Source organism: Rhipicephalus sanguineus, chromosome 3 (genome assembly GCF_013339695.2).
Source record: "Rhipicephalus sanguineus isolate Rsan-2018 chromosome 3, BIME_Rsan_1.4, whole genome shotgun sequence".
Lineage (NCBI taxonomy): Eukaryota > Metazoa > Arthropoda > Arachnida > Ixodida > Ixodidae > Rhipicephalus > Rhipicephalus sanguineus.
This window is the reverse complement of record NC_051178.1, coordinates 30486627-30498613: the sequence shown is the minus strand read 5'-3', so window position 1 is coordinate 30498613 and position 11987 is coordinate 30486627. Positions and strand designations below refer to the sequence as shown.

The 11987-nt window shown below is 48.5% G+C and overlaps 1 protein-coding gene across 1 annotated transcript; it reads left to right on the top strand.

Moving 5' to 3' along the window:
* The first annotated feature begins 274 nt into the window (after positions 1-274).
* LOC125757803 (uncharacterized) lies at positions 275-4265 on the top strand. Its single transcript, XM_049413966.1, has 2 exons — positions 275-1508; positions 4016-4265. Exons 1-2 carry the CDS (start codon positions 280-282, stop codon positions 4263-4265), a joined length of 1479 nt encoding a protein of 492 aa, XP_049269923.1. The 5' UTR covers positions 275-279.
* Positions 4266-11987: the final 7722 nt, after the last annotated feature.

Here is an 11987-nt window from a genome sequence, read left to right as displayed (position 1 = left end):
TTTCTTGCGCCGCGTTTCCACACAGGGCATTTGGAGTCTACTTAACTTTTATAATGCGGTGCGGAATGTGTTGTGTCCGCGATAGCTCACCTGATAACCGAACTGTCGTTAGTGCGCATGCGCCCACTAGTGCTTAAATGGTAGCGCTCAATGCACGATCGACACATTCGTATGTAACCGTCAGCCCGTAAGCTTCGGGTAATAAATGTTGCTGTTCCCCGTTGGAACCCTGGCCTGTCAGTCCCTGAACGAGATTCAACACTGGCGACGCAGGATGGGATGAAAAAATCGAGAAGCAGCGAGCAGTTGGTTGAAGCGACAATGCAGTCTGCAGGGCAGCTGGGCCAGATGGAGTCGTTCGACGTTACTGAAAGCGACTGGACGGCATACAAGGAGAGGTTGACATCTTTTTTGATTGTCAACAAGGTTCCCGACAGCGACAAGGTACACGCATTCCTCAGCATCATCGGACCGCGTACGTATGGGTTGCTGAAGTCTTTGGCTACGCCGGACCTGCCGTCGGAAAAAAGTTTCGAAGAACTGAAGAGCCTCTTGGATGCACATCTTGCCCCAAAGCCGTCCATAATCGGGGAGCGAGCGAAGTTTTACCGAAGAACACAGAGCGAAGGCGAGTCTCTGCCCGAATATGTTGCGGAACTTCGGAAGTTCGCCCAGAGTTGTCAGTTTGGAGCGAATTTGGACGAAGCGCTGCGGGATCGTTTCGTTTGTGGACTACTGCGAGAGGACGTGCAGCGAGTACTCTTTACCGAGGACGACAAACTGACGTTCCCGAAAGCAGTCGAGCGCGCCCTGGCAATGGAAGCAGCCCGGAAAAATGTCGCCGAGACTAGATTCGGGGAGTCAATGACCACACAGCAGCACCAAATGGAGGGAGAAGGTAATTATGCCCCTGCTGATCTGTACGAGGCGCAAGCGATTGCCGGTAGGCAGCTACAGGCTTGTTATCGCTGCGGTTCTCAGAGCCACACGCATTCGCTATGCCCGTACGTTAAGGAGACGTGCTATAAGTGTGGAAAGAAAGGGCATATTCAAAGGGCCTGTCGCAGCAACAGGCAATCTTTTGGCGGGCATCAGCAGAAACGGAGTGTGAAAACGCTGAAAGTGGTGACGCAGGTGCCACCCATGGGCGTTTCGGTACAAGTGTCTTCTTTTCGCACTCCTATTTTTGTTGGACTAAAGATAAATGGAGCACTGGTGGAAATGGAACTTGACACGGGAGCCGCGGTGTCTATCATGCCTTACAAGCAGTTCAAGCAGCAGGTCCCTTCAGCTAGCTGCGAACCAACCGACATCGTCCTGCGCACTTATACCGGAGCCCTCGTCCAACCTTGCGGCGTGGCGGTCGTCAGTGTGCAGCACGGCGAACAGACGGCGAAACTACCACTCTACCTCGTCGATCAAGCAGGACCACCGCTGCTAGGGCGTGAATGGCTGCACACAGTACGGCTAGACTGGAACCAGATTTGGGGCCTCAACCACGTCTCAAGGTCAGTGTTCGACTTGTCTTCCCGACTGAAGGAAAGGCTAGAGACGTTGCTTGCAAAATACAAAATGCTGTTCAAGGATGAGCTAGGCGCTATCACAGACGAAAGGGCCGAGCTGTTTTTCAAAGCCGACCACCGGCCGAGATTCCTAAAAGCAAGGAATGTGCCATTCGCATTGCAGTCGGCAGTAGAAGCAGAGATAGAAAAATTGGTTCAGCTGGGAATACTCACACCCGTGAATACATCAGAATATGCCACGCCCGCCGTCCCTGTAATAAAGAAAGATGGAAGCACACGCCTATGTGGGGATTATAAGACAACGATAAATCCTTCACTGGACATCACACACTATCCGCTGCCTAAAATCGATGATCTATTGGCTGCGTTGGCCGGGGGAATGCATTTTACTAAGATAGACCTCAACAGGGCATACCAACAAGTACTCATGGCGGAAGAGTCGAAGAAGTACCCAACTTTGAACACGCAGAAAGGGCTGTTCGTAGTCAACAGGCTACCCTTCGGAATAGCGTCAGCGCCAGGTATTTCAGAAAATAATGGACACAATGCTGAAGGGCCTAAACGGAGTTTGTTGTTATCTTGATGATATATTGGTCACGGGAAAGAACGCTGAAGAACACATGATAAACCTAGAAGCACTGTTGAGACGTTTGCTGGAGCGAGGCGTCAGAATAAAGAAAGAAAAAATGTGCCTTCTTTCAAAATGAGCTGTGTTACCTGGGGCACAAAATCAGTGCAGCAGGAATATCTGCGTCACCAGAGAAAATTGAAGCAGTCATAAACGCTGCCGCACCGACAAACAAGCAGCAACTGCAGTCCTTCCTAGGTGTCGTGACTTACTATGGAAAGTTTGTGCCTAATCTATCAACAGTTGCTGCGCCCTTTTACCAGCTTTTACGGAAGGACGCGCCTTGGTGCTGGGACGAGTGCTGCCGAGAAGCGTTCAAAGAAGTTAAAACAACGTTGTCATCGCCGCAGGTGCTGGCCCATTACGACCCGGATCGACCATTGAAGCTGGCCTGTGACGCATCGCAGTACGGGGTAGGTGTAGTGCTTTCCCATGTTTGTGAGGACGGGAAGTCTAGACCAGTTGCTTTTGCTTCGCGCACGCTTTCCGAAGCAGAGAAGAAATATAGCCAGCTTGAAAAAGAGGCGTTGGCCATAATCTTTGGCATAAAAAAGTTTCATTGCTATATTTATGGCCGAGCATTCACTTTAATCACTGATCATAAGCCCTTACAGCAAATTTTGGGGCCAACAACAGGTATCCCGCCGATCGCGGCTGCGCGCCTACAGCGGTGGGCTGTGACGCTGTCGGCATACAGATACGACCTTCTTTTTAAAAACTCAGCCGATAACGCAGAAGCCGATTTTTGTTCCCGTTTGCCGCTACCATGTGTGAAAGACGAAACGCAGGAATCTGAAGAGACTTTCTATTCATTGCGGCTGGCCTCTCTACCAGTGTCGAGAAAAGGGATTGCGCATGCCACAGAGCAGGATAATGACCTGGTGAAAGTAAAAGAGTGTGTAAGCACAGGCTAGCCAAGATTTGTCAGTGATGATAGACTGAAACAGTACTTCGCCAGACGCAATCAACTGACATTGCATCAAGGATGCATTATGCTGGTAACACGAGTCGTCATTCCCGCAAAGCTGCAGAGGGCAGTTCTGGACGAATTACACGAGGGTCACCCAGGTATAGTTCGCAGCAAGGCGCTAGCGCGTAGTTACGTCTGGTGGCTGTCCATCGATGGGGACCTTGAGCGTATGGTGAAATCATGTGCAGATTGCCAAGAACAGCGCAGTGCCCCTTGCAAAGCTCTGTTGCACCCGTAGTCCTGGCCCTCAGCGCCGTGGCAACGCATACATATAGATTTTGCAGGGCCATTTCAACAGTCAATGTTTCTTATAGTGGTCGATGCTCACTCGAAGTGGCCAGAAGTATTCCTGATGCGTTCAACTACTACAGATGCCACGATTGAGTGTTTAAGAGATGTTTTCGCTCGTTTTGGGTTCCCTGAGACGATTGTGTCAGTTAACGGCCCACAGTTCACGTCACAGGAGTTCAAGCAGTTCGTAAGGGAGATGGGTTGCCGACACGTGCAAACAGCCCCCTACAATCCCAGTGCCAATGGACTCGCGGAGCGTTTCGTCCAAACCCTGAAGAACGCGCTAAAGAAGGATGACGCACGACAACCAATGAAGGTAAAGCTCAACAAGTTCCCGCTCGCTTATCGCAACACGCCCCATGCTACAACGCACGAGGCACCAGCTAACTTGTTGTTGGGGCGACGTTTGCGCACCCGCCTGGATGTGCTCAAACCCGCCGTGGGGGAAAGGGTGGCGTACGAACAGTTCAAACAAACGGTGAACAGATGGTGTCGTGTGCGCGAAGTGAGTGTTGGTGACCATGTTCTTGCACGCAATTACAGGGGACAGCCCAAATGGATGCCTGCTGTGGTGACTGCTCAAAGTGGACGAGTGTCTTTCAGGGTACGAGCATCGACACCTTCGGGATGCTTCGAGTGGCGGCGCCACAAGAACCAGCTACTTCAAGGCACGGCAGGGCTTGCCGAAAACGCCGCGCAAGACGACGGTTTCTCCGTGTGGCCACAGAGCAACACCGAGCCGGAGCCAGCACCTTCATTGCCTGCAGCTAGTGTTTCGCCTTCACCAACGACGTCGGTGACGGACACTTCTCGAGGCGACCAGGATCGACGCTACCCATTAAAGGGGTCATGAAGCACCCCTTGGGCTGATTGAAAAAACACATCCTGCCGAAAGCTGAGACGGCTATGAACTGCTCTGCCAAATATTACAGTCGTGCGCGCCGCGTAATGGCCACAAGCGGAGCGCGAAGTTGCCGTTTCCCCAGGCACCCTCTTTTCAAACAGAGGCCGGTTCTCACTCTCGTCGGTGGGCGGGGCGTTTGTCCGCTGTACGTCGCAAAGACATAGCATGCTTATTGGCCGATAGCCGACGTAAATCGAGAGCGGCGTTCGGATCAGATGCGCTTCTTGCCGCGGAATGCCGCCACTTGCCGGCGCCGCACTCGCGCAAGCGAATCACAGCGGGAGAGCGATCGCGTTTCATGACGCGCGCTGGCGTAACTTCTTTCCCCCATGCCATCCCTCCCTGTCTAGCTTCCAGTGCGCTCGTCGGCACGAGAAAAGAGAGAAAGCGCTGGGAGCGTGCGCCAAACCCCCGTAACTCCGCTGATTCTTGACGGATTCGAGAAATTTTTGCGGCAATCGATTCGGGAGGCAGTACACTCCGATACTGAGGCCATTAGATCATTACTTGGAAAAGTGGTTCATGACCCCTTTAAGGAATCGCCGACCACCGGATCGTTTCTGAGAGGGAACTATGAGCTTCATAATAAAAGCAGAGGAAGTGTTGTGTCCGCGATAGCTCACCTGATAACCGAACTGTCGTTAGTGCGTATGTGCCCACTAGTGCTTAAATGGTAGCGCTCAATGCACGATCGACACATTCGTATGTAACCGTCAGCCCGTAAGCTTCGGGTAATAAATGTTGCTGTTCCCCGTTGGAACCCTGGCCTGTCAGTCCCTGAACGAGATTCGACAGGATGGAGCTTATCCATCTTGAAGCGTTGTGTTAGTGCTGGGGCAACAATAGAATACAAAAAATAATGTGTCAAGCGGCATCGGCGTGGCCTAATTCAGGTCACAGAGTTCGAGAACGTTGGTGCGTGCGTAAAAACGCGCAAAACGGACACGCACAAGCAAATAACGAAAAAAAGCCTTATTCGCAAGAGTAATCGGGCAATAACATCACGCATGCTCGAATTAAGAGCAAAAAAAAAAAAGTAAATTGCGCGCGCAGTCAGCTGAAATACTTGCGCGCAGTGACCGCTTCACACTACGAGCGTTTTACTCATGGTCGCCACTAGTTTGCTAGCCATATGCACACCGCTTTATTCGACAATTCATTAGCCTCCACTATACTCGGGGACAACTTTCTGTGGCAATGAAGGGAAAGCTATGGGGGCGGAGCGTCTGCACATGTACTGCTACGCGAAGTAGTCCGGTTTGGCGCGCGTCTCGTAACGCCGTGGAAAGGGATGGCTAGCGTTGCATTTCGACGCAAACGCTGCTTAGCATCTAAGGTACGGGTAAAAGGCGCGACTTTTTCACGCACGCAAAAACGCAAAGTGACAACGTAGAAAGTAAAAGAAATACGCATATCTCATCTCGCTTGTGTGCGCTGCGTTCCGTCTCAAAAAGCTACATGTAGAAAATGAAGGAGTATTTTATATATCTCACGCAGAAAATACGGACGCAATTGTGGGACTACATTCATTAGCGGTAGGATACGTGCATTGTGGCTCTGTAGCTTTCCCTTCATTGCAACAGAAAATTTTCCCCGAGTATAGCTCTTTATTATGGACGGAGCACACCGGGAAGACGCAAGAGAAACAAAAAAAGAAAAAAAAAAGAGTAGAGACGGCCATACGACGTACCGCAATGCTGTTGGCTTATTTTTGCTTTTGAGGTAGCATACAACAAGATCACCGTGCGCAAACATTTGAAAGAAAAGCAATGCCAGGTAAACTAACCTTATTCCACAAGTTATTGTATAGAAAATGCGTCACAAATATCCAGATATCATGAAACAAAGGTACAAATGCCCCCATTCTTGCTGTACAAGCTGCCAAGAAAATGCAACATGTGATAGTATATATATATATATATATATATATATATATATATATATATATATATATATATATATATATATATATATATATATAGTTGAAAAAAATCAAGCACGTAGGAAAAATTGTTCAGTAAAGGACTGACGTTTCGGCCGCGGGACCGGCCTTCGTCGGAGTGATGCGAACATGCGACGGTACCGCAATATAAAATGCGCAGTAACGTATCATAGCGCTGTTATTGGCTGACAAGCGGTTGTTAAAAGCACGTGGGGAAACGGTGCGCCTGATAGGACAAGAAAAAACGAGAATACACGCGTGCGCACTTGCGCAAGACAAAACGAATACAAGAGTAAAAAATGATTAACAATGAGTAAAAAATCATGAAGCCACATAACGCGTGAGTCACCGGCACAAACATCAATAGCGCCTCATAGGTACAACTGCGAGCAAGTTATCGATAAACATAAACGCGGGTGTAACATCTTGTCATGATCCGACAAAGCTCAAACAGGGAATCTATCTGCGTGAAAGCATAGCGGCAATAATAGCGGGGGTAGTCAAGAGTGTTTAGGAAACTAAATGGGTAAAAATGAAAGTTTGCCAGCGCTTTCATTCATACCACAAGTGACGGCTTTAAACTTATAGATTAAATACGATTCTCGAAGCTCTCTTTCGTGTTGGGAACGGAAACCAGATTGAAGGATTGTAGCTGTAATATTATCAAATGAGTGGCCCGGAATGTGCACGTGTTTTGATAGCGGAAGGTTAGGAATGGTGGCAGCATGACACTTGTGGTTGTTGAACCGATATCTGAAGGGCGTTTCGGTTTGTCCAATGTACTGTAATTTGCAGACGGAACATTCGAGCAAATAGATGCAATTGTAAGTGTCACACGTAAAATTTCCTTTAATTTTATAGAAGAAATCAGAAGCAGTACTTTTAGCAATGTGTGACGTCGTCATATGCGCGCAAACCTTGCATCGTGGTTTTTTGCAAGGTCGGCAACCGACATTATCGGGAACCCTTGTTTTAGATGAAGTTAGGATGTCATGCAGATTGCGAGACCGTCTGAAGACTACCCGAGGTGGCAATGGAAAGATTACTTTAAGATGAGCACTCTGCGCTAGTATGTTGAAATGTTTTTTGAGAATTGAGGAAACGTTTGGCACCGATGCTGAGTGTGTTAGAACTAGATTACTTTGTGCCTGAACGGATGGTTGCTTTTTAGCGCTGAACAAATCCTTGCGATTCAGCGCATCGGCTCTTCTGACGGCATCCTCAACAATGCGGGGTGGGTATTGCTGCTGAATCAAAGATTCGCGGAGTTGTACGCAGTTTGCATAAAAGTCTGACTGCTCAGAGCAAATTCTCTTAAAGCGGAGCGCCTGACTGTACGGTATACTGGTTTTCCAATGTTTTACATGTGAACTTTTAAAGTGAAGATAACGGTGCCTGTCTGTAGGTTTTCTGTAAAGCCTAGTGGTTAGTTTGCTTGTCAGAGATGCAAACTGTGACGTCCAGAAAGTTAACGGTAGAACGAGAGTAATCATGCGAAAACGAAATAGATTGGTGAACAGTGTTGAAATCAGCTATAAAAGATAAAAGTTCATTTTCACCATGGGGCCAGATCAAAAAGATGTCATCTATAAATCGCTTATAATAAAGAGGCTTTAACGCGCGATTTCTTAAAAAGTCATTTTCCAGAATAGACATGAAAGGGCATGTCTATTCTGGAAACAGCCTCCGTGGGTTCGCGGTCGCTTTGATGAACGAGCCGCTTGCGAGGTGGCCTTTCTTCTCGCCGCACTAACACGTCTCGTTCGTCCGCTGTCAACGAGGTTCAGAAAAAAAAAAATGCGCGACAACTCCGTTGCAGCCATTAAGCGACAGACGGTATCATTCACCAGCAGCCCCGAAGAAAATAGAAAACACGTGCGTCGAAGCTTGGCGGTTGGATCAGATGCCGCCGACGCCTTCTTACCTTTAAAATTTGAGTGAGCATTGTCCCGAAACCATACGGTTCCCTCTTCGGAGTTTGAGGAAGGGAAACACATGAATAGGGCTTCTTTTCTTGTTCGACGGGTATGGAAGGGTGCTTCAGGCTGCGGCGGTGCTTGTCGGCAAAAGAACAGAGCAGTGCAAGGGCTTGACCGGAAGGCATGAGTTGAACAGTGAAGGGGGTGGGGAACTTTCTAGACGGACGCGTCGAAGTGGGTACGCAGATGCCTCTCTCTCTCTTTCTTTCTTTCTTTTTTTTGTGTGCTGTACACAAGGGGTAGGTTGCATTGAGCGCGGTTCACGTTGTTTGGGTCGTTAACATATGTCAGGATTCATTTCCGGTAGTTGATTTCAACTGCGAAAACTGTTGTTTCAGGAAAATTGATTCGGCGGTCCGCGTCCTCGGAATCTTCGGCTATGAGTTGCGATCTCTTGCAAAATTGGTTCCCGCCTTTCTTTCAGGTTCTCGGTTCAGCTGGTGTCTTGACATTTCTCTTTCGGCGGCCGGTCATTGGGAGCGATGGTTTCGATCAGTACTCGGATAGTAGAGACTGATGCATTTCTGTGGTGGTGTTGATTGGAAAAGGGGGGGGGGGTGTTGCTGGATTTATCGGCTTGCGTCGTGTTTTTGGAAGTGAACTGCTTTCTGAATAAATGACTTTCCGTAGCTGTTCTTGGTGAGTTTCTTGAATATATCATCTGTTTTTCTTTTGTTTTTTCACGTTGTGTGCTGCAGTATGTTCCGGCTCTTCGTATTAATGTCTAAGACTAATATATTCCGCTTTTTGGGGGGGGTCTGAAGAAAACCGAAGATATCGACTTGTGTAGGTGTTTCTGCAGAGTTTTATTTTCAGGCTACGGGAACATCCAAACACGGCTGAGAGTCTTATGTTTTAAGGGCGAATTGAATTCTCGTTCAATGAAATTTATATGAGAGAGAAAAATTATGACGTAGGATCTCTTGACGATCGAAAAACAGTCGTTTAGACGTATCTGAGAAATATTTTTGGTTGCGGCTGGAGTGAAATGAGAGCTGGTCCCTCGATGTGTTCCATTCTTATATTTGCCGTGGCATATGCTCTACTGTAGTAATCAAAGGGGCAAGAAAATAAAAAAGGGGCCAGACTGACAACCCGTGAAAGCATATTTTTTTCTTGGAAAGCTGCGCCCCGCTACGGTGGTCTAGTGATAAGTTATGGCGCTCGACTGCTGACCCGAAGATCGCGGGATCGAATCCCAGCCGCGGCAGCTGCATTTTCGATGGAGGCGAAAATATGATTGAGGCCCGTGTATTTAGATTTAGGTGCACGTTAAAGAACCCCAGGGGTTCAAAATTTCAGGAGCCCTTCACTACGGCGTCCCTCATAATGATATCGTGGTTTTGGGACGTTAAACCCCAGATTATTATTATTTGCAAGCTTCCCTGGAAATATAGGAACGCAGAGGTATAGAGCACGCCATAGAGCACTCCTCAATTTAGGAGTAGATGAGTGAATACAACACATTTCTAGAGCCAGTCAGGAAAAGTCGACCTCAGGACACCTCTGGATATGAACCTTGGACTACCGGTGAGAAGGACAGCGGGGCAGTTACGGGGGGGGGGGGGGGGTCGGCCTCAGGGGGGGGTTACAACCCCCGAAACCCCCCCCCCCCGTCGGTGCGCCACTGGCTCTCATGATCGCCTCTTTAACTTGGTGTAGACCAAAATTTGCATGGGAGGGTAAGAGGATTTGAGGAATATGACTGTCCGGTCATGACATGAATAACTTGAAAATCCTGTCGCGTACGTCGTCAAACCCTTTCCTCCAGACACGTGTGGCGCATACCCGTCAACCACGGGCCGCGGTGTACGGGTATGCGCCACAGGTGATTGACAGTTTACATCTACCCAGGAACGGCGAGAACTGTAATTAGTAATTTAAATGCGAGAGCGTTAAGAAAAACCGACATCAGCAGCGTTCACCCGATGAAAGCAGTAAATAAAATTTAGGATCCCAGCAGGAATCGAACCCAAGCTTTCTGCGTACCAGTCACGTATTCTACCACAGAGCCACGCCAGGTCTATAAACTGGCTTGGAAAAACAGCCTATGCGGGCTTAATGTCGGTGCAACGTCAGTTGTGGTTGTGGTGCTGGCTATGTAATCTCTTACAAGAAAGCAATAAACACTACATATGTACCTCTACGATAAATGCGTCATGTCAGATTAACGTCTGCGGTTCTAGTGTTGGATCCGCTTTTATAGCACTCTAATAAACACTCTAATAGCACTCTAAAAAACATTACATTTGCATTCCTATGTGTCAGCAAGCTGTATTGAAGCATTCCTTGACCCAGGAGGAATACATTAGCGAAAATCACATATGATATTCACATGATTGCACCATAAAGTGCACTTGTGACGCATGTACTCTAACGTCAGGGCTGACGTTACGTCGTACCATAAGCTACCGTTTAAACTCCAGTGTTGTGGACGCGCCTGGTAAGCCCACAATGTGCACACAGCTACTACACTACAAAAACCCGTCGATCCACCTCGTAGCGCTTGGCTTAAAGCCATAAAACAGAGCATACAAGTACTCGCTGGCTGCTTCGCATGAAACCGATTCCCACAAGGGGTGGGATCTGCCGAATTTTTTTCACTATGTTTGGTGTCTTATCGCAGAAATGTTACCAACAATATTGACTTCCTATGTATACCCCCCTGCAGTAATGCCACTACGGCGTTGCAGGAACTATGTAAATAAAAATAAAAAATAAAACGTTTAGGACTCTCAAGATTCTTCTTTATTGTGTCGAGTATGAGCCCCACAACCCAAACACAGTAGGTGATGATGAGTATGTACATATGAGAACATGAAGGTCATAAACAATGCTCACACTAATCTCCCCGTGCGCGTGAGCGGCCGGCCCGGCCGCGATTTAGGCGGGAAAGGTACGCCGAACGAATGGCTTGAGACGCGATACGTGCACTATCTCAGAAGCACGGTAACGACGGTCCGAAGAGACCTCGACGGGGGTGACAAGATAGTTCACTGGGGATGTTTGTTCACGAACAACGTAAGGCCCAAGGAAGTGTGATCGAAACTTCTCACGCAATCCAGGAGTACGAACAGGCGTCCAAAGTAGTACTTCATCGCCAGGATGGAAGGTGACGTCGCGATGAAAGCTGTCATAACGCTGCTTACGGTCTTGTTGACTGGCCTCTGTGTTGAGGCGAGCATGTTGTCGACATTCATCAAGCCTAGAGACGAAGTGTTCTGGTGTTGTTGAGATGTTCGTTGTTGCATTGAAGAAGGAGTCGTCGATGGCGAATGTCGGCGCACGGCCGTAGACCAGGTAGAAAGGTGAATATCCGGTGGTGCGTTGGACAGCGATGTTGTGTGCAAACGTCACGAACGGTAAGATTGTGTCCCAGTTATCGTGGTGTGGTCCGATGTACATTGATATCATGTCGGTTAGCGTACGATGGAATCGCTCCGTTAGGCCATTTGTTTGAGGGTGGTAGGCTGATGTCCTCTTATGAACTGTGCCACACGTTTTCAGCACTTCTTCAAGAATTGTCGACAAAAAGGTCTTGCCGCGGTCACTCAACAGCACGCGAGGTGCACCATGACGCAACACTATGGCTTCCAAAAAGAAGGCGGCCACGTTGGACGCAGAACTAGTGCATAGAGGGGCGGTCTCTGCATACCGTGTGAGGTGATCGACCGCTGTTACAATCCACCGATGACCTGCTGGCGTTACGGGAAGTGGCCCGACCAGGTCTATTCCGACTACAGCAAAGGG

Excerpts from the sequence above, each read along its gene's own strand:
- LOC125757803 (XM_049413966.1), top strand. The coding sequence starts at position 280 with ATGAAAAAATCGAGAAGCAGCGAGCAGTTGGTTGAAGCGACAATGCAG. Across the intron at positions 1,509-4,015 it reads GGCCTCAACCACGTCTCAAG|GGTACGAGCATCGACACCTT; the intron begins GTCAGTGTTCGA and ends AGTGTCTTTCAG.